Here is a 23,296-nt window from a genome sequence, read left to right on the forward strand (position 1 = left end):
CTCAATTTTTAGCTACCGGTGTTCGCGGTCAGGAAAAATCATTGTAGTTCCACTGCCACCAGCCATTTCGATAGGAAATTGTAGCATTTGACTGTTACATGAGTTTCTAGACCTAGGGGATACTAGGTAGCCCCTCCAGCACTCTATTGTAAGATAGTGTGCTGGGTCTAGGAATTTAAAAAGACAAAGTCAATTTAACTTTACATTCTCTGGGAAACAGGAGTTTATCCCAGAGAAGGTGTTTACACCTTGAGACAGCCTAAAAGGCTTCCCTGTGTCACTGCACTGAGGGTGCTGTGACACACATGAAAAGATGATGCCTATGGAGTTGTCTAAAACTCCATAATCAAAAAGAAACCAACACAGAAAACAAACAGAATGGAAAAGTTCAAAGCCCCAAAGTCTAGCAAAAGAGCTGGAGAGCTCTAAGGTGGGAGGAATTGGCACATTACGAACATTCTCCCTAACAGCTACTTCCTCTGCTCTGCAAAGGTGTTCCTATTTAAAGCATTTGTGAGGCACTATGTGGTCTACAATACACCATTTCACTAAGTATTACTGACTCGATTCTACCCTAAGTCGGGATGGAATCTTTGGAAAAGCTGTCCTCCGTTCTGTTGATGGAAACCCATTGACGTCAAAATTCGTACTCCCTCCACCAAGACAAACACTGCTTTGGGAGTCTATCATAAGATGAGGAATATCTGGGAGGACAAAATCCATTTGAAGAACAAGTTACCTACCCATGGTAACGTTCTTTTGACTGGATGTTCCTCCCACGTATTCCTCATCGACCTCCCAGCCTACCCCTCAGTAGAAATTCTCATGCTATTACAGCTTTCGCTCTTTCAGAGCCTAGTGCGGTCAAACCTGTGTTTATGCGGGTATTTCTACTTGAGAATGACACGAGAAAACAGTACTGAAGCCAACAGTCAGTGCGTGTGTTGTATATGCCTTTGCTGACATTGTCCTCGAGAAAGAGGCCCTCGAGGGACATAGTCGACTGCATCGTCGCACAGTGCCCTCTGCCGGGAAAAATAAATAATTCTGAAGCTGGATATTGGAGATATCATGAGATGAGGAATGCGTGGGAGGAACATCCAGTCGAAAGAAAGTTACCATGGGTAAGTAACTTCTTCCTGCGGTACTATGTGCACTACTGTTGCAAAAAGATCTATGGAGCTGTGAGGGTGAACGCAGGGGTGCAAGATTCTACATGTCTTTTTCCTATTTTTTGTTAAATATTTGTATTCCCCATTTAAATTTTTTGGGAATATTTGCCAATTTATAGTTGGAGGGACTAACTTCAGAGACAGTGTGGGTGGAGGGAAAAGCTTCAATGTTGGTTAACTCTCTTCATGCCTGAAACAACACACTTAAGGGCTGCTGTGAGAATGAGCAGTCTCCTGCCCCCCTTCCAATCACTCCCCTGACATGCAAGTACTAACCCCATTCACAATTTCAATTGTCTAAAAATGTCTGCATATGAAAAAAGTTTCTAAGAATGAAAATCTTTACATTAATAATTGCTGGGCGTTTGTTAACAGTGCATCCCTGAGAGCCGTCTGTTTCCTGTTCTTTCCGACCACAGCCCGTTAAGTGTTCCCGGTCAAGTCATCATAGCCCAAACCTTTGGCGGGGGCTAAAGCTTGATGTGCCCAATGGTCGTTGCATCATTGACATAGCACATGGCAGGGGCACATGCATCCCTATCCATCTGGCGGTACGTTTATCACTTGCATTCATTGGCTGGTACAGAGCGCAGCTTGGCTGCGTTTGGCGACTCTTGAGTCTCATGACAGGAATCGCTACATCTTCCCCCCCCCCCGACTGTGCCTGTCCTCTGCACATACAAAAAATACTTCACGTAACGTTTCAAAACGGAACAACTTGTTTGACAGTATGAAAGGGTATGGCTGCCTTTCCATTGCATTACATTTCCTTTTGACTGTGTGCATGATTGACAGCAGACCCTGTCTTCATATTGGCCAAAGTATGCGGTCAGTCACAGATCGGGAATTGTTGAAATGTGGTTGGATGTAGGTAGAGTGAGGCAGTCGGACCTGGCCTCTGACAAGGCCCTGCTCTTCCTTACCAAGCTGGCCAACTTCAAAGGAATCCCTGAAGTTGTGTTGCAGAGTGTTAGTGATACAGCCTGCAGTTCCATCCAGTGGAGGAAAGGGGAATATTTTTTTATTTTTTTCAATGATTAAATGACTGTATGCAGTGGAAAATGAAATGGCCTTTATTTGCTATAATTGCATGCTTAAAAAGGCATTATACACACCTTATCTGGAGGGCTGGACTTGTACCGCTGCATGTGGTTTACCTATGCATGACCCAGCCTACATCCCAGCCCCTGCCTCTTGTCTCGCTCTATGGTTTGTATACCTCGACTTGAACCCTCCTGACTTGTCTGAGATTACTTTGTGGCATCCCTCGCAGCACCTCTCTTATTTCCTTGTACATTTATGCCTGCTGAACTCTTGGAAGTAGAAAGGACTAGGTTCTGTATACAGGACCTAACTGTATTTTTGGGCTGTGTGCTCCATTTTGTAGTAGCATCCCCATGCTGCGGATTCCGCCCCCTTCAAACTATATTTTGCCTGTTAAGGCTATTCTACACCAGCCGGGTTCTCTGGCTTAGGGACCACTTAGAGCTCCAGGTAGGATGTATCCTTCTCGGATACATTGTTCTAACTTTTTTTCATGGTGGGTTTTGTGGCAGGAGTCCTTGAATATAACACCTTGACACTTTAATGTCCCATGTTTAACCTAATTTTGGTTGGTTGTTGTAGCTTGGAAGGGAGGCAGGCAGTGTTTCTCGAGGCTTTTCATCCAAACCCTGTGCATCTGTGGTGTTCTTGCTTCGCTGGTGCAGTGCTCTTAGGGAAAAGAATTGTACCACCAGGGTGTTGACTGGCCACCACCTTGGGTTGCATGCAGACAGTGGGTTGCAACCCTCAAATACAAAGACACAGCATACAATTATAGATTTGGTCACTGTTGAATATACCTGATAGATGCATGCCTGTAAGTTAATGCAACACCGCATGTTTAACTGTAAACAAAACTTGCTTTATACTGAAAAATAAGTACGGTGCACTGTAGGAAAAGTCTTGAACAGCACAATTAAGTACTTGAGCTATGCCGAGGAAAATAGGGTTTTGCTACTCTGCAGATATTCCTCATTGGCTCACTGAGCTAAAGGCACGTCTCCCAGTGTTACAAACTCCCCCCACTGAAGCTTCTGTACATGGACCAGAACTTAACCCTTTGTACTAAAAAAAACAGGCCTTTTCATGCTGTGGCCATCCAAAATAGGATTTCAGTTCAATGCATTTTAATGGCAACCAGTGTTGGACAAGCATTTCAACTTCAAAGGAGACTACTTCTGATTTTTAAATGGTAGAGACCTTTGACAATCCTATGCACTCTGCTAATAGATTTCTCTCACCACACTGCAACCAACACACAGTTGCTGGAGCGATGCACCAGAGTGCATAATATGCACTTGGTAGCCATGATGCTCCTAGTTGCACAACAGTTAAATATTTGTATTTTGAGTGCGAAACTATACAGACTTTACCTACTGTCTACTTGCCCATTGGACAATGTTTATTTTTGTCCCCTGACAAAAAATAACTTGTCCTGAGATTGGGGCTATAGAAATGCTGCACCCATGTATTTACCCATCAAATATTTGGACTCTTCTGGTGCTGCATCGATTTATATAGGTCAGCTTCTAAATGTTGCTACTTGTGCACTAGCTGTACATTTGCTGTCTCCATTGCACATAATGTTGACACAATGATGTATCTATTCAAATGTGAACTAGGATGGTCATTTTGCCATTAAACAATTGTTTTTTTTTTATTTAAAGGAAATCTCTCCTCTACTGTCAATGGAGGCAATGGCTATTGTAACGGAAGAAAAGAAACCAACTCATGAATTCACTTTCCCAAACACGTATACGTTTGACCTCTTTGGCGGAGTAGATGTAAGTGGTGATGGTTGCTCCTTTTCTTTGTGTATGTATAATCTCTGGATTTGAATAAGCTTGTGGATAAGTAAGCTGTGATTCCAAAATGCCCAGTAGCCTCGGCTTAAACATTTACCTTTCTGTTTCTGACGGCTATCCCAGTTGTTAAACTTGCACATTATATTTTAATTGTCGAATTTTCAGATTTAAGTAGAGATTTGTGATGGCCAATGAATCTCTGTATAAAGCACAATATTCTGCCATCCTGCTCTGTTAACTCGTCGAAAAGGCAGGAGTGTGGAAGCAAGAGAATGCTTCTCCATGTTATTGGGTTAACAAAACTGCTTGCAGCTGGTGCATGATGTGTGTAACTGTTTATATTTACATAGCATGCAGTGAACACAAACTGTGTGCATATTTCTCCCTTTTGCAGTGCTTTTTCAGGGCGCACGCAGTATTCTGTTACCTAAATTGCATTTCATCCATGACCTGAAGGTTTTGCACAATTTTGACAATTCTTAGGTTTGTAGACTTGTTTTGAGTGTTTTGTTTTGTGCATATAGTCTGCATCTTTTTGTTGGTCTTCTTCCTCTCATTTAGCAGAAGGAATGGAAGGGATAGCTCAGCAGCAACGCGCTTGCCTTGGCAGCAAGACGACGTGGGGTTACACATGATTGATCCCCGGCCTGCCCTAAGAAAGCTCTGGGTATTAAGCCCGTTATAAATAACCAATTACAATGATTTAACTTGCCATTCGCTTTTTGGGCCTCTGCAAATGTTAGCTGTTTGAATGGGAACAGAATTTGGCTTGGTAGGGTTCTCCCAGAGACTTTAGTTCACAGCTACTCGTGCATGATGCTCTGAGAACTTTGGCCTGTCGGTGAGGATTGACTGGCTGCCATTACTTTGCTGTAGCATGCCAAGTGATTAGAAGGGCTGGAGGTTAAGTGTGTGTGTGTGTGTGTGTGTGTGTGTGTGTGTGTGTGTGTGTGTCTGTCTGTCTGTCTGTCTGTCTGTCTCAGTCCCCCAAAGCTATGCCTCAATCGGAGTAAGCATGTTGGCGTGATTCCCTACATTGAACAGGTAATAAGCACTGTGATGATGAGGATGGTAATTGCAATATGAGAGTCCTATTTCTGGACACTTTGCCACTGGGGCTCCCCTAAATCTAAGGGGAACAGGAAGACCTCTCATTCTGAGAGGGGCAGCATGCTTCCTTAAAAGGTTGCTGAAGCATTGGTGGGGCATCCTATTTCCTTGCATCACTTCTGTTAATGTTCTGGTCGAGTGGGTCTGCTGGTGCTGAGGTCTTTGTCCATCATGCCCTGCTGTGACCCGTTGCATGGGGCACCTGAATTGTACTACTCTCCTGCATCTTCTGGGCCCTACATAGTCATGGCTTGCCAGAAAGCGGTTGTCCTTCATTGTGGATCTTGAAGTTCAAGCCTTGTCATCACCCGCTACTGTGACTCTTTTTCTGTATGATGGGGACCAATGCTACCACAGACCTAATCACTACATCAGAACCTAGCTCCCCCCGCCTCTTGTGACCCCTGAGCCCCATTGGTAAAGCCTTCACCCCTGAATCAGCTCTTGGTCATCCTTTTTGGGCTCCTGGGGGTGTTCTGGCCACCTTGACCAACGGGCTTTAAAATTTGATTTGAGGCATTCAATTACAGCCATCCCTCGGTTTGCCTTTGGTGGTAGACCCTGGGCTTGGCAATAGTCTGTGGGGTCTTCCTGATAACTCAACTGGGTATACCCATGTAACTAAGCCATCTGTATGCCATGCTCAATTACCATGCAATAGATATTGACCAAGGTGGCAATACTTATTTCACAAGTAGAGCAATGGCCTCATACAATTTGAAGCAGTCTTGTTGAGGCCTTGAAGGAGCTTTAGGTTACAGCAGAGGTGTTTAAACTGTGAGGCGCACCCTCTACCCCCCAGGGGGGATTGGCAGAAATGGGCAGGGGCGGCTCACATAGTCGGACTGGAGCATAAAACTGTCTAAGGCACCAATGAAAAAGGGGCCCGCAGTTGCAAATGGATATGCATTCCTTTAGTCAGACTTTTTGAATAGTACCCAAGGGGGTGTTTTTTAAAAAAATGTAAGCAAATCAACAATGGTCAAAACTACTAGCTGCATGGTAAAGTAACTCATCAAACTGGCCCACACTGACCAAAAAAGGGTTACATGTCTTCATGACTAATTATTTTATAACAAATGACTATATAATGAAAAAACATGGCCATTTTCTTTTTTTGTGGGGGGGCGAGGGAGGTGTCCCTCCAAACCCCTGTTTCCCACAGCTAAAAACACACCCCAACATTTCCCCACAAGATTCAACCCTCCCCCACCACCACATACATTTTCATTCTTTTTTTTCATTATATCATTTTTGTTATAAAGTAATTCTTTATTACATTTTTGTTATAAAGACTGTATACCCCAAAAAAGTGGCACATTTTGACTGACCCACACTAGAATTTTGCATTTTTGGTATGGCATTGCCCTATAGGCCAGTCCAAGCCTGGCGGCTCATCCATACTGAGCGAGGAAGTATCCACCCAGTGGGCTGGCTGAACTGTCAAAGGGGAAACACTGTTTCCCTTTGATAGTTCAGTTCCCCAGCTGCACATGCTCACTGAGCCATGCAATGCTGCCGTCAGTTTTCTTTGCTAGCCTTGCGTAGCTCATTGGAAATGCTGGTTGGGACACTGCATGTCAGTATGTGCGAGGTGGAGCTCCTGCGCCTCCTCCCACATACGGACAGAGCAGCCTGTAGTGGGACATTTCAGCATCCACGCGCAGGCCCCTGCAGAAGGTATGTTTGTGTTAATTTATTTTTTATTTAAATATGTAAATGGATACGTGTATGCTTGAGTTATGAGTGAGTGTATGGTGATGGGTGCTCGTGTGAATGTGTGTTTTTGTTTTGGTCCGTTGAGCTGATGGTGAGTGGGAGAAGTAGAGGGTGGTGGGGGCAAGAGGGTTGTAAACAAAGGCATTTTTTAAAATTCCTTTGCATAATTGTTTTTATTAGTTTCATAAAAGTTTTCTAACAAAAAAGACAATCATTTGGATTAGCACCCAGAAGACACAAGAAGAAACATTTTTGAAAAGTTGTGGTTATCACTCGTCGACCGACGGCAACAGAGGCTGGAAATGGGAAGAAGACAGAACCAAGGAAGAAAGGTAATGGACTTTGACCAGTCCGTTAGTACCTGCTATGTACCACCCAGAAAGCCACAGAGCAAATAAATGGAAATCAAACTTTGATGAGCTGTGTAAATTAGCTAAGCAATCATCGAGTTATCAATAGTTTATCAAGATAAGCGACAGTTGCACAGATCAGTATATAGTTGTGCCCAGATATTACATTGTTCCACCAATCGTTCATGGTTCCATTACTTGGAACAAACTTTCTTAAGGCCACTGTCCATTCTGTGCTTAAAGGTGAACATTCTGCCACTAGATGCGGCAATGATTCGACGTAGTTGTCACAGAATCGACATGAGTTGAGTGTTTTTGTCATGTTTTAGGAAGAGCATCTCTTTCGTTGGTAACAACTTTAATCGTAGCCGTATAAACTAATCTCGATGGTATCTTGAAGGGAATTGTCGCAAATGTTGGAACATTATTTACAGGGCAGACATCACCAGGTGTTGGTAAACAGGATTTTAAACAGGATTTTAAATTTAGTCGAAATTCCTGAGTCGCAATCCAATTGCACTAGTTTATATTTTTTTTAACTGCACATGGGTTGTTATGGAGCAAATCGACACATGCTCCCACATGGATCGGGTTTTCCAAGATTTTTGTCTCCCAGACTTTTAGTAATCCGTCATACGGGATTTCTTGAAGTTCTTTCAAAATTGCATACTAGGCAACATTGTCGGATATCGACATCTTTCGGTATAAAGCAAGAGATTTCCATAGCACTGTATCCCGGAATGACTGCAGCCCTAGCTCGTGTCTAATCACTGCTATTGCAACGTTAGACGGAAGGCATAGGACTTTTCGCCAGAATTTAGCTTCTAGCCGATTCCCTAGATTTGAATCGATATTCAGCAACTTTTTGACAGTAAAACTGGATCACTGGCAAGAGTGTAAATTTGCTGTATTTGCGTTGTAGCTTTGCAACTTGAAGGGAAAGATTTGTCGTTTTTTACTTCCAAATCTTCAATCCATTCCCACACTCATCGATTTTGTTGAACATGATCCCAAGGTATCGAATGCTTTCTGTTCTTTCAAGTTTTTCTCCTGAAACAGACCATGCAAATTATTTCCCCCGGTTCTCCAACCGGGTCACGAAGACACTGATCTTTGATTTCTCTGCATTGATCTCCATGCTGTTCATTTTGAGGTAAAGGTCTAGTTTAATTTGCGTGGCATCCATTAGTACCACGTCATCGGCATATGCTGCCCAACTCGAATGATGACCGTTAATTTTAAGTGGAAATGTGTTACCATCTAACAGGGCTTTAGGCATATCGGCGATGTAGAGCTTAAACATTAAATCTGCCAATGGCACCCCTGCTTGACGCCTTGTTCCGTCTTGATTTCTTGCGAAAGATCACCATTGGTATTCAACCAGACTTTCATTGAGGTGTTTGAGTGGAGCTGCACTACCATCTGCAACAAATCGGCAGGACATTTCAATTTGTTCCACAGGAACGCCCGATTTACCCCCCCCCCCCCCTCCCATCCCCCCACCAGAAACATGGCTGGTGGACAAGATCCCTTAAGTGACTTAAGATGTTATTTTAATAATTGTTTCTTCATGCTGGCTTTTTCCTTACCGACAGGATGTTTATGAAAGTGGTTTGCCATTCCGCATCCAGTTCTGGTGGAAGCGAACTGAGCTAGTAAGGGAGCATGTTCAACTGAGTTATCGCTGTTTAGAAAATTGCAGCCCAATTTCGTAGTTAGATCGGCAATGGCTGCGGGTCTAAAACTAATGCGATTAAGTCCTTGATTTATCTCAAGTGGAGCACCATACCGGTGAGTTCTTTGTGTTATTGTCAAAGACCAACGTAGATTTACGCCGTTGTGATCACTGTCAAAATTTCATGATTTTCAGGCTCTTTATCAATTCGACTAAATCACGAGAAGCCCATTTGTAGTTGTCTTGATGGAGTGGGATCTTTTTGTATGGGCTGGTATGTCTCCGTGTGTTTGACTATTCATCAGTACAGAGTTCGACTTGCTAGTTCGTCGACCCATCTCTTTGCTCGACCAATTTTAAGTTCATAGTTGGGGTCTAGTATCTTGCCATTTGGGTCGACAAATGAGTGATTGAGGTCACCACATATAATAACTGAAGTTTTCCGGAAATTTATGATAAATTGATGACTGATGTTATGGAAATGTTTGCAGACATTTTGACTGGGTTTGTTGCATAATCCCCCTACCCACCTGCCAAAATCAGCTCTCCTCTGAGGCGCTGTGCAGCCCAGTGGACAGGGATGGTATTTCTTTTACTGGATATCATAGATGTTTAGTCAAAAATGCCATGCTTTCCCCCTTGCATACATACATAATCATGTTGATTGTGTTAGGCACTGTGGGGCCCAGGGGACAGGGATGGTATCTTTTTACTGGACATGTATCATAGATGTCCGTTAAAAAATATCATGCCTGCGCCCCCAGCACCTATTGCAAAGTATTTGGCTTTTTACCAATTATTTTTTCAAAAGTATGCTCTAAAATGCAACCTCTTAACCAACCCTTTAAGGGGGGACCCGCCAAACTCCCTTGATTGGTTTGGGCTCCCTCGCTATGCACATTGGCTATGGTATATGTGGTGGAAATATTTATGCCCCTCCACTTAAAAAAATTCACCAGCCATCACTGGTCCTGGAACTATGGTGGGGGAATCCCAGGGACTGTGGTGGGAGCAGGATGGGCAGCAACCATGGGATAGTGGTGGGAGCAGGGTTTGGAGAGCCCAGGGTCTGTGGTGGGGTGGGGAGAGCACAGGGACTGGGCTAGGAGTTGGATGGGGTGGGGAGAGCACAGGGACTGGGCTAGGAGTTGGATGAGGGACTCCAAAGACTGTGATGGGAGCAGGTGAGGGAGTCCAATGACTGTACTGGGAGTAGGGTGCGGTGATTGGTGCGCAAAAGTTCATAGACATTTGAATTTACTGTCCATTTGGTATTTTTGGGGGGGGGGGGGCCTTGACCTGTCCACATTTTGCTCGGGGTTGGGGGTGGCCTAAAACGTTTGAAGACCACTGGGTTGAAGTGAAACCCGTTTTAGCAAAGTGTCCAGAAATAGGACTTGCATATTGTAATTACCAGCATCAAGATGTTTATTTTGGATGAATCCATAAAACAATGAATGTTAAGACAGTAGAAACAGCACAAAAATTGAACTTGGTGACCAGTTCATGATTCTCATCTCATATAAATCACACTATACATGTTTCATTGATTAAGTGCACATGCAAAATAAAATGATTTAATAATGAAGTCTAGACAAGTATGTGCTCCAAAAAGTAAAATCAAATGTTGACATTGAAAACGTTAAGCTTTACTGTATTTAACTTTTTTTATTAAGTACTAAATACAAAAACACTAGAGCCAGCATGTTTGATCCTAAACAAAAGGACTTTTTCAAGGCAATAGTTGCTGTCGTAAGACAGGAAGCGCACAAACTTCATAAATTAATGGTATCGAGTGAAAATCCCTCTTTCACGTAACTGAAAAAAGATATTGCTTTAGAAAAACTGAACTGAGAACACTCTGAGCGATCTTTCTAAAGCAAACTGCCACACCACGGTTGCACGCGAGTGTGCGCACCGACTGACAGGCACGCCCAAGCCAGGTGGTAGACTGGAGCCATGGATGCAGCAGGTAAGTCTAAGTGCTGTGTGGGTGTGTGTTGGTGCTTATGTGCATTTATGTTTGTGAGGGGGAGTGGAAGATTGGTTAGTGGTGTTAAGGTGTTGTATATCGAGATTCGCAATGCTTATTTGTAAGATTCTTTTTACCAACCTACATGGTTTTAGACCTAAAAGTAGTACCTTGATCTGCGAGGATGTCCTTGGGGAATCCTACTTTGTAGAGAAAGGGGACTAAATCTTTCAAAATGTGCTTGATGGTGGCGTTCCTAATTGAAAATGCTTTGCGGTACTGAATAGCATAGTGCACTATTAATAAGATTACTTTATTCCTCAACTTGGATGTCTCTATGGACCCTACAATGTCCATAGCTATGCAGGAGAATGGGACTTCAATAATGGGGAGTCTTTGCAATGGGGTGCAGGGTACTGAATTAGCAGCCGACTTTCTGACATATGTCAGATGCAGCAACATAACTGTTTACATCCAAAAATACCCTGGGCCAGCAGAATTGAGGGAACACTTGGGCTCTGGGTCTTCCCTATCCCCTGGTGAGCTGCTGTCTGTTGTGAATGGGCCAGCTCCAATACTATTCTTGGACATTTGGGGATTACCAGTTGGTTTCTGGCAAGGCCCTCTTTTTCTGTTAAAAGCCCCTTTTGGTGAAAAAAGGGTCCTTACGTGACTGCGATCCTGCTCTTCAGAAATGACTCTCCCAAAGGGTTCTGTAAGTACTGCGTCATTAGTTTGGTCAAAAGCCTGGTCAGTTAAAGGAGCAAGATCCTCAGATTCGGGTCTCCTGGGGTTAGCCAGGGAAGTATCTGCCGCTACAAATCACAGGTCCCTGTTAACTCCTCAACCTCTTGGGGGACAGGGGTTGAGGCTTGCTCTCAGATGCCTTGCGCCACTGCATCTCCAACTTTGATCACAAAGGGGTCAGATCTATGATTGTGTAAAATAACCTTTGCCTCACCTATATAGCAAGGGTCCACAAAAATGTGTATTGGGTATGCATACCTCATCAGTGCTGATTAGTCAAACCCCATAGATTGGGGCGGGAGGGTAGCCAAACTGGCCATTTTTGCATTTGATCGTAAGCATCAAACTAACATGGGTCACATCCTTGTATTCGGTGATACCGATCCTGCTTCTGACACCATATGTAGCAAGCCAAGAGGCGTACTCTGACCAGAGGACATGTTGTCAGTGTTTTATTTAACTTGAAATAAAACTTCTTTCTAGCCCTATTGCTAAGAAAGGAGCTTCCTTCCCAACAAACTATACTTGGGTGAAAAAGTCCACTGTACAAACCGATCCTCCTAACTGGCACTACAACTTGGAAAAATATAAAAGAAAATCTAGACAGTGCCCTGCCCTCAGTTGTTCACCCCATCTCTATCTGGGCTTCCAGCAATCCCTCCTGGTTCTGGATCCAATGGTTATCTGTAGAAAACGATTCTCCCTGGTTGAACAGTTATGGCCAGTCTGTCAAAGTTCCCCAAAAAGTTCCTCAAGTTTCCGAAATAGTCTCAACTTCCTGAAAAGACCATGTCCAAGTTGACTTCTCGCCATTTGGATCACGTCTTGGGTGCCTCTGTGCTCTCCGAAATCTGTTCTTCACTTGTGTTGCTGGACCACTCTGGTTTTCTTGGGCATCTCTGTCCCAATGTCTCCCCTCATTGGAGTATTGGAAACTCCTCTGTCCATATGCCTCTCTTGGTTCTTGGAAATTTTTCTGAGCTGTTTGGCTGCTTTATATTATTCAGGTTTCTTGTGCTCCTGTAACCCTTAATGTTACTGGTTCTTTCTCTCTGAGGTGGCATCTGCTCAGTAACCGTGGCGTTCGCCACCACTTTTTGGCCTTCAAGTCTGTACACGAGTGGGTTATGTGTTCCGCTTATTTCGGCATTTCATGTGTCCGTGGCTCATGCGTTGAGTGGAGGATTTATTTCTCACTCACGTCCTGGTTTCGGCAGCAGTTATCTGGCACTTGGCCCACCACATCCGCTGTGTGGTGGCGCCTCCAGGTAAGGCCTGCATTAGTTTTCCTTCTCCTCGCTGACTGTGCAGCTCTGCCCGGTTGGTGGCATCTTTCTCTCCTGCTTCTGTCCACCCCACAGCTGGCTCTGCAGCGCAGCTCTGCCGCTCCATTGCATGCTCATGTCGGCGGCTTGCCTCTGCGTATTGTTTTTTCTCCTCCAATCAAGGGTGATTGCGCCTTTATTCGAGGGGATTGTGTCCTCCGATGTACTCCACATCTTTGACAGGTAATGACCACAGCTGTGCTGCTTCGGAATTTTTTCGGCGAAGGCGTCCTGTGTTCAATATGTTGTCCCGCGAGGGCCTCCGTCGAGGGTCGACGTCACCGGATGTTATATATAGGACACACGGCGCCCGTAGCCTCAGTTCAGTTTTTTCTGCAAACGCATTTGCTCGGAATCTCGCCACGCTCGGTTCTTCTACTTCGAATCCTGCGATGTCTTTGTCTTCTGCTACCCTGAAGTCCGGCTTTAAAATGTGTCGGAACTGCGGTTCGAAGATGTCCATCATGGACCCGCATGACGTCTGCCTCTGGTGCCTCGGCGAAGTCATGCCACCGACTGCTGCGATGAATGCCAGTCCCTGACATCGAAGGCCTTGCGTGAACGGAAGAAGAAATTAATGGTAGGTGGGGTTTCTAAGCCCCATAAGTCAAAATCTGCTGCGCTTTCGACTGACTGGAGGGGCGACTCTCAGTGTTGGCGTAAGTCCAGGGGGGGTCTCGGAGTGGTTCCCGCCATTCCTATGCCTCTTTTAGGCATTCGCAGAAGCGCCGGCATTGGTCGCCTTCCTCGTCCGAGGACTCCGCCAGAAGGCGGTTGACTTGTTCTACCAAGTATTTGTCTCAGCCGAATGGGAAGCATTCTGCCAGCAGGTAGCAATTTTCGAATCGCAGGGCACTGTTCCGTCCGCGCCTTCGAGAGAAGCCGGCAAGGAACGGGCTAGGACAATCACTCTCACGCCTTCGGGCTCGGGCGGTCGGCGCGATCATCGGGAGCCCTCGAGGTCCCGATCGGACAAGGTTGATCGCCATAGCTGTGCCAGATCCAGGTCCCGGTCCTCGACGCTGAGACCGTCTGCACCTGTGAAGCCTTCCAAGAAGGCGTTGACGCCATCGGCGCCATGTCCGTCGAGTCTCTCTCTCTCTCTCTCTCTCTCTCTCTCTCTCTCTCTCTCTCTCTCTCTCTCTCTCTCTCTCTCTCTCTCTCTCTCTCTCTCTCTCTCTCTCTCTCTCTCTCTCTCTCTCTCTCTCTCTCTCTCACTCTCTCTCACTCTCTCTCACTCTCTCTCACTCTCTCACTCTCTCTCTCTCTCTCTCACTCTCTCTCTCTCTCACTCTCTCTCACTCTCTCTCACTCTCTCACACTCTCTCTCTCACTCTCACTCTCACTCACTCTCTCTCACTCTCTCTCACTCTCACTCTCTCTCACTCTCTCTCACTCTCTCTCACTCTCTCTCACTCTCACTCACTCTCTCTCTCTCTCTCTCTCTCTCACTCTCTCTCACTCTCTCTCACTCTCTCTCACTCTCTCTCACTCTCTCTCACTCTCTCTCACTCTCTCTCACTCTCTCTCACTCTCTCTCGGCTCCGGCTTCCAGACTCGAAGCAGTTGTCGAAGTCGTCAACGCCGTTTGTGGAGAATTTGCCAGAGGTGCCCCGGAGGGCTGTGGAAACTCTGAGGAAGGCCCTCAGTAAGACCGTGAGGCCTGTTTTTGAGCCCTTCTCTGTTCCTGCACCCAGATTGGATTTATTCCAACCTTTTGGATAATATTTCAGAGGTGGAAGAAGGGTCTGATGAGGAGATGGTTATGTCTCCTGATGACCTGTTGTCTGGTCACAGTCAGATGGAAGAACTCTGTCAGTCCTTGCATGACGCCAGTGGTCTTGATACCTCTCCGGAGGTGGAGTTTGGCAGGCCTGAGCCTGGTACGCATGCCAAATCTGCATATAGGCGCCTCATGTGGAGGGTGACTGAGTAATTACGGTAGTCTGCTCCACCTGTTGAATTTCTTCAGGATGATCTGACAGATATCCTGGACCAAGGTCCACCCACTGACCCGTTGCGATTTCATATGGCTTTGCAAAGAAGGGTGGCAGCGTCTTGGACTGCTTTGGAGAGTCTCCCGGCAGTGGATAAGTAGCTTCCAAAAAATGCTGTCCAGCCAGTGGTGACCCCTGCTACTTATCGACGCACCCTACTCAGGGGAGTTTGGTGATGCAGGCGGCTAGGGCCCCTGCAAAGCAGGCTGCGTACCCTACCATCCCTCCTGATGGGGACGATAAGCGTTTTGATGGTTGGGCGAAGAAAGCATTTTCATCTGGGGGTATGGCTTTGAAGGCAGCCAACTCCGTCTGTGCCTTGGCAAGATTCACTCGCACTCTGTGGAATTGTGCATCTTTGGCGGCTGATCATATTCCCGAAGGGGAGGAACGGGATGGTTTTCTAGCCCTCGTGCAGGACGCCAAGGATGCCATGTGTGAAGCCCTTCAGTCAGGTTTGGGCACGGCAGACTGTGTCAGTCTGTCCATGGCTGCGAGCACCGTGATACGCAGATTTGTGTGGTTGCGGAAGTCGGGGTTTGCTCCTGATGTGCAATCCGGCTTCCCAACATGCCCTTTGATGGTGTCCATCTGTTTGGCAGCAAGGCTGACGAGAGCCTTGAGAGGTTGTAGACCTCCAAAGCTGCAGCAAAGTCTTTGGGTGCTGCAGTACGTCAACCTCCGCCTTTTCGTCCTAGGGGACAGCAATGGAGGGGAGATTCCTTTCGGTACTACTCTTCCTTTGGTAGATCGAGAGGAGCTGCCAGTCAAAGGGGCCATCGTAGGAGTACCAGAGGTGGAAAGCAAGGTACTCGAGGTGCCAAAGCCGCTCGGGCAGTTACCGCTTTGCCCTTAGGCACTGCCGCAGCCGCGTCCGCTCAGTCATGAGGTCATGTCCCATGGTTCGCCGGTTGGGGGCAGTCTCGCGCAGCATCATGGAGAATGGCGTGCCATTACTTCAGATGTATGGGTTCTGGAGATCATAACCCACGGCTACTGCCTCCCCTTTCGGCAGAGGCCTCACGACAATCCACCAGGGAATCTCTTTGAAGAGTCTGGATCTGCTCCATGCGCAGGAAATCCTATCCCTGCTGGAGAAAGGTGCCATAGAACTGGTGCCTGTAGCAGAGAGCCTCAAGGGATGGTATTCCCCCCACCCCCCTTTTCTTTTTTAAATTTATGTATTTATTTCTTTTTTAATCCCGAAAAAAGACAGGGAATTGAGACCCATCATGGCTGAACAAGCTCCTCAGAAAGGACAAGTTCAAGATGGTAACTCTTTCTCAAGTCCTCCAGGCCCTTCAACTTCAGGATTGGTTAGTGTCGCTCGACCTCAAGGATGCTTACTTTCATGTACCGATTCATCCAAAGCACAGGAAATACCTGAGGTTCGCGGTTGGTGACTCGCCTTTTCAGTTTTATGTCCTGCCGTTCGGATTGACCTCCGCCCGAGGGTCTTCACCAAGCTGATGGTGGTGGTGGCAGCATATCTCAGGAAAGGGGGATTCATGTCTACCCCTACCTGGACGATTGGTTGATCAGGGCACGTTCTCCCGAGCAAGCCCTGGATCATGTGTCTGTCACCTGCCACTCCCTTCACAAGCTGAGCTTCTCCCTCTATTTAAAGAATTCCAATTTGACACCTTCCCCACGGCTCCAATACATCGGAGCAGTGCTCGACACTTCCCTGGGGTTGTGTTCGCCTCCCCAGGTGAGGGCTCATCACATTCTGCAGATGGTGGACAAATTTCAACGTGCCCAGAGTCTCCTGGCATTGGAGTTCTTGAGGTTGCTCGGCCTCATGGCATCCTGCATTTTCCTGGTGCCAGAGGCCAGGCTGCGAATGAGATCTTTGCAGTGGGCGCTCAAGATGCAGTGGTCACAGTTCTCTGGCAGGATGTTGGATCCTGTTCAGATTCCACCCTTGGTCGCCCAGGATCTTCTGTGGTGGGCCGTCTATGGCAATCTGATGAAGGGAGCTCCATTTTGGCAACCGTGGCCGGAGGTGACGATCGTGACAGACGCATCCCTCACGGGATGGGGAGCTCATGCCAACGAGTTGACCGCCAGCGGTAGTTGGTCTCCTCAATCTGTTAGAGCTGCGGAATGTCAGGCTTGACCTGAAGGCTTTCTACCGTCTGTGCGGGGGAAGAATGTCCTGATTATGACGGACAATACAGTTGCCATGCACTACCTCAACAAAAAAGGGTGGGCAGAGTCACTCCCGTTGTGTAGGGAGGCGATGCAGCTCTGGTTCTGGGCCATCCAGCAGGAAATTTCGATCTCGGCAGTTCATCTGGCTGGAGATGAAAACGCGGCAGCGGACGCTCTGAGCAGGAAGAGTCTCACGAGTGGGAGCTGGCTCAGGATGTTCTGTTGGAGATCTTCGCCCTTTGGTGAACCCCACAAGTGGATCTCTTCGCCACCAGTGTCAACCGGAAGTGCGAAAGATTCTGCTTGCAGGAATTGTTTCCAAGAGGGGCTTTAGGGGACGCGTTCTTAGTGGAGTGGTCCTTCCCACTGCTGTATGCGTTTCTTCCAGTCCCCGTCATTCCGCAAGTGTTGCGGAGGTTCGGTTCCCAGATGATCCTCATTGCTCCGGCATGGGCCAGGAGAGCGTGGTATACGGACCTTCTAGACATGTCCATCTTCCCTCCATGCCGTCTTCCCTACCGAGACGATCTGCTCTCACGGGAGGGGGGCCGGGTTCTCCATCCAGAGGTCAAGTCTCTCAGCCTTCATGCTTGGTATCTGTCCTTTTTGCTTTACTTAGCCCACAAGGGCCTGCAAGTGTGGGTACCATTGAGGGTTACCTTGCGGCGCTGTCTATATTTAAGCGCTCTTCTGAGGAATGTTCTTATTTTAAGATTCCTTTGATTTCACAGTTTCTAAAAGGGCTAACGAATGTGTTTCCACCGTAGCATTTCCAGGTGCCGAGATAGGATTTGAATTTGGTTTTAAAGTTCCTGATGGGAGCTCCGTTTGAGCCCTTAGGTTCTTGTCTGTTGCGTCTGTTATCCTTTAAAACTGTATTTTTAGTTGCAGTTACTTCCGCACGCAGAGTGAGTGAGTTGCAGGCACTTTCTGCCAAACCACCCTTCACTGTGTTCCATAAGGACAGGGGTGTCCTTAGGGTGCGGCCTTCTTTTCTTCCGAAGGTTGTTTTGGAATTCCATTTGAGCCAGAAGGTAATTCTTCTGGCGTTTTATCCTCCTCCACATCCTGGTAAGGAAGAGGAGAAGCTCCATAGGTTGGATGATAGATCTTAGGAGAGCTTTGAGTTTCTATCTCTCACGGATATCCTGGGTCAGTGTGGACGATCAGCTCTTAGTTGGTAATGCTGGAAGGCGTTTAGATCAGGCTGTTTCCCAACAGACCTTGTCCAGATGGATCATTTTGACGATCTCTGAGTGTTACCAGTTGGCGGGAAAGGACCCTCCAGTAGGCTTACGGGCTCACTCTACTAGGGGTATGGCAACCTCTACTGCTCTACAGAGGGGCGTTCCTATTTGCGAAGCAGCCACATGGTCCTCTGTCCATACTTTTGTGAGACACTGTTCCTTGGACTCCATCCATGGGCAGGATTTGGCTTTTGGTAAGGCAGTCCTGTATTCAGCAATTTGATTGTGCATTCTAAAATTCAAAATTTTTTAATTCTTTTCCCACCTCCATACGTTGGTACTGCTTTGGGAGTCAAAGATGTGGAATACGTCGGAGGACACAATCCCCTCGAAGAACAAGTTACTTACCCTATCTGGTAACGTTATTTCGATGGGATGTTCCTCAGACTTATTCCAAATGGAGCCAACTAATGGCATGGGAATCTATATTGCAACCATCCTTCAACCTTCAGGGTCTTATTAATATTAAGTTCTTGATTTCTCAAGTGGCTTAAACTCAGGAAATAAAGGAGAACGTCAAACTTAAGTGATTAAATAATTTCATGGGCGAATAGAAGATGATGAACAGAGGATTTCTGGCCAATGTGATTTCTCCTAATCCGCAGCGAACCCATGTGCCATGGGGTACAGTGGGCCCCCTAGTAAGGCCCCCACCATTCCACACAACCCTCCCCAGCATGTGCCGATACACCCACCAGGATCTTGCTGCCCCAGTTAGCCACATCTGGCCACCTGTTCTCATAACATGCCTGCCCTCCTATGGCCTATGGGCAGTTAAGAACGGCAGTGGTGTCCAGTTCCACTGACATCTGCCAACTGTTGACATCTGCCAACTGTGACTTGCTTCTTACAGGAAGCAACTCTGTTCAGTCCAGGCGAAGTGTACCTTATCAGGTGCCATATTGGTGAATATGCTCCACTGACATCCCATACCACACCACAAGTGCTGTCCACAGGTTCTTCATGCTCTTGAAAGCACTTGAAGCTGCTCTGGGGAAGTTACTATTCAATCACAATTCTTTTGAACCTTGATCTTTGCTTTGCAGCCCTTAAGAAGCGCAAGGGCTGGAGCTAGTCCATTGAGCTCCAGAATTAAGCTGCCAGTTTGGTTGCTGTTGGCCACGCCCCCGAAATTGCTATGTTTGGCATGAATTCGAAAAAAACGATTGTATTCAATATTTGTGCTTTTATTTTGCTAAAGATTAAGCATCTACTGTTCAGCTTGATACAAACTACATTTTAAAAATACAAAAAAGGTAGCAGGTGCCCCTCTCTAGGTGCCCCAGAACTGTAACATGATTCTGACAATGTACTGCTTTCTTGCCGAACTGTCATGATAATGTCCTTTGTTAACCGTAACTAATTTCTGTTTTCAAGTCTCTGCTGGGGCCGCATTCTTGTAACCCTGAATCAAGCCACCCTAAGCCTTCTCGTGGCACCTCAATGCCTGAGGGCAAGAGTGCGCTTTACAAATGCAAATAAATAATAAAAAAAAATGGCATGATAACCTGTTCTGTGTTTTTCTTTTCCCCACTTTGAGAGTTTGCAGCCGTCGCTTTTTGCTCACTGTACTTTTCACAAAAGATGAATTTCCATTTGCATATTAGTCTTTGTACCGCCCACACAGGCAGTCCAGCACCGAAATGCCAGGCAAACCTCCTTTGAGCAAGAGTACCAACAGCAACCCCAGGCAGGTGTTTTTTTTTTTAAGTTGAATCAATGAGTTGATAGTCTACATGTTTCCTTTATGTTAATAAAAAATGAATTCCATCTTGTTAAAATGTGTGCTCAAATAAAACCCAAATAATTGCCATATTACAACTAGCTTATTTCCCATGCACAAGTATGGTGTAGATGTTCCCAATTTAAGGAACAATCATAAAGATGTTATCACAGTCATTATTTTCTCCAATGTGATACTGTGAATGAGTCCCCCATGGTGGATATCTAGTGAAAAGTCACTTGTTAATTTTTAAAACTCCACATATTCTACACATGTCCAATAAATGAATACTAGCAAGAGTTCATTAGCATGCCATTGTCTTAAGGATGTTGGACCTAATAACTTGTGTCACACTGATACAACAGTAACTGTATTTTTGCGAGACTGGCACGAAGAGGGTTTTCCAAAATGAATCGCTTGTTTGATTTTGTTCCCTTCTGTCTTTTTTTTTAAATTTCATGTTCTATATTCAATTTCGAGGGAATTGGGTCCTCCGACGTATTCCATATTTATGACATATAATCACCACAGCTGTGCTGCTTCGGAAAATCTTCTGCGTCGATGACGTCGATACGTCACCCTCGATGACCTCCTTCCGACGGCCGACATCACTGGATGTTATAAGTAGGACGCACGTAGCCTCAGTTCCGTTTTTCCACGAACGTGTTCGCTTTGGAGATCTCGGTGCGCCTCGACTCTTTGGAGTTTCTGTTCTTTCTCGGTTCTTCGAACTTGTTCGTATTGTGAAGTATATCCTTCGTGAAGATGTCTACCTCGTCTTCCACCCCGCGTCCGGGTTTCAAGAAGTGCGGGAACTGGTCTGTCTGCGCCTCTGAGTGGGGTCGGTCGTGATTGGTCGAGAGACACCGCTCGCACGCCTTCGGGCTCGGGTGGTCGGCACGATTCGCAGAGAGGTCCAGCTCGGACAAGGGGAATAGTTCTAGTCATGCCCGTTCCAGGTCCCGGTCCTCGACGCGCTCGAGACCGTGTGCACCTGTGGTGTCTTCGAGGAAGACGTCGGTGCCATCGGCGCCCAGGCTGTCGCGGGACACGCTCGGGGCTCCGGCCTCGAGGCCTGTGTTGACACTGTCTATGCTGTCGGCGCCGCGTTCGGCGTCAAAGCCGATTCACTCGACGCCTTTCGAGGCTGTTTTGACGGGGGTACCCTGGGGCTCGGTGGAACCCCCCTAGAAAGGCTCTGGCCAAGGTCAGGGCTCTGATGATGGCATGGTTCCTGATACGGTGCCAGACGAGATTCTCTCGGGCCATAGCCAAATTGAGGACCTGAGGCAGTCCCTGCACGATGCCAGTGGGCTGGACACCCCTCCGGAGGTGCAGTTCAGCAGGCCTGAGCCTGGCACTCATGCCGACTCTTCGTACCGGCGCCTTATGTCTAGGGTCACTGAGTACTTGGGATGGTCTGCTCCCCAGGGGATTTTCTTCAGGATGACCTTACGGATATCCTCGACCAAGGTCCACCAACTGACCCGGTACTGCCGTTCCATATGGCTCTACAGAGGAGGGTGGCGGTGGCTTGGACTGCTCCGGTGAGTCTCCCGGCAGTGGGCAAGTCTTTGCTGTGAAAATACCGCCCAGCCAGTAGCGACCCCTGCTACTTGACCAAGCACCCCACTCCGGAGAGTTTGGTGGTGCAGGCGGCTACAGTCCCGGCAAAGCTCTCGTTGTATCCTACCATCCCTCCTGATAGGGATGACAAGCGTTTTGACGGCTGGGCGAAGAAAGTGTTTTCTTCAGGGGGTATGGCGCTTCAGGCGGCCAACTCCGTATGTGTCTTGTCGCGTTTCACGCACTCTGTGGAACTGTTTCCTTAGCGGCTGACTATATTCCCGAAGGGGACGAACGGAATGGTTTCCTTGCCATGGTTCAGGATGGCAAGGATGCCATGTGTGAGGCCATTCAGTTGGGTTTGGACATGGCAGATTGCGTCAGCCGGTCCATGGCGGCAAGCACCCGAATACGCAGGTTTGCGTGGTTGCGGAAGTCGGGTTTTGCTCCTGATGTGCAGGCCGGGCTCCTCAACATGCCCTTTGACGGGGAACATCTTTTTTGTCAGCAAGGCTGACGAGAGCCTTGAGAGGTTGCAGACCTCAAAAGCTGCAGTGAAGTCGTTGGGAGCTGCAGTTCGCCAACCTCCGCCTTTTTGTCCTAGGGGACAGCAATGAAGGGGAGGTTCCTTTCGTTATTACTCATCCTTTGGTAAAGCGAGAGGAGCTGACAGTCCAAGAGGCCACCGTAGGAGTGCCAGAGGTGGAAGACAAGGTACTCGAGGTGCCAAGGCCGCTCGGGCTGTTGCCTCTTTGCCCTCAGGCAACGCCGCAGCAGCTTCAGCTCAGTCATGAGGCCATGTCCCATGGTTCGCCGGTTGGGGGAAGGCTGGCGCAGCATCTTGCAGAGTGGCGCGCCATTACTTCAGATGTGTGGGTTCTGGAGATCATAACCCACGGCTACTGTCTTCCTTTCCGACAGAGGCCTCAAGACAATCCACCGGGGAATCTCTTTGAAGAGTCTGGATCGGCTCCTTGCACAGGAAATTTAATCCCTGCTGGAGAAAGGTGCCATAGAACTGGTGGCTGTAGCGGAGAGGAACAAGGGATGGTATTGCCCTTATTTTTTGATTTCCAAGAAAGACGGGGGAGTGGGGGTTGAGACCCATCATGGACTTGCGCGGTTTGAACAAACTCCTCAGGAAGGACAAGTTCAAGATGGTTACTCTCTCTCAAGTCCTCCAGGCCCTTCAACTTCAGGACTGGTTCTCTCCACCTCAAGGACGCTTATTTTCATGTGCCGATACAACCAAAGCACAAGTAGTACCTGAGGTTCGCGGTTGGCAACTCGCACTTTCAGTTTCGGGTCCTGCCATTCGGATTGACCTCCGCCCCGAGGGTCTTCACCAGCTCATGGTAGTGGCAGCGCACCTCAGGAAAGGGGAATTCACATCTACCCCTACCTGGACGATTGGTTGATCAGGGCGCGCTCTCCCGAGCAAGTCCTGGATCATCTGTCAGTCACTTGCCACTCCGTCCACAAGCTGGGCTTCTCCCTCAACTTAAAGAAGTCCCATTTGACACCAACACAGAGGCTCCAGTACATTGGAGCAGTGCTCGACAAGTCACTGGGGCAGTGTTTTCCTCCCCAGGTGAAGGCTCATGACATTCAGCAGATGGTGCACAAGTTTCAGCTTGCCCAGAGTCTCCCAGCGTTCGAGTTCTTGAGATTGCTCGGCCTCATGGCATCC

At 47.3% G+C, this 23,296-nt stretch overlaps 1 protein-coding gene across 1 annotated transcript in view; it reads left to right on the plus strand.

Annotated features, from left to right (window-relative positions):
* The window catches only part of TRPC4AP (transient receptor potential cation channel subfamily C member 4 associated protein), a 1,405,828-nt gene that overhangs the window by 89,519 nt on the left and 1,293,013 nt on the right, over positions 1-23,296 (plus strand). Inside the window, exon 3 of the mRNA XM_069652258.1 lies at positions 3,884-4,000. Within this exon, the coding sequence (XP_069508359.1) occupies positions 3,884-4,000 (117 nt within the window). The remainder of the gene's footprint in view (positions 1-3,883; positions 4,001-23,296) is intronic.

The sequence above is a fragment of the Ambystoma mexicanum genome, chromosome 3p (assembly GCF_040938575.1).
Source record: "Ambystoma mexicanum isolate Mex_15411 chromosome 3p, UKY_AmexF1_1, whole genome shotgun sequence".
Lineage (NCBI taxonomy): Eukaryota > Metazoa > Chordata > Amphibia > Caudata > Ambystomatidae > Ambystoma > Ambystoma mexicanum.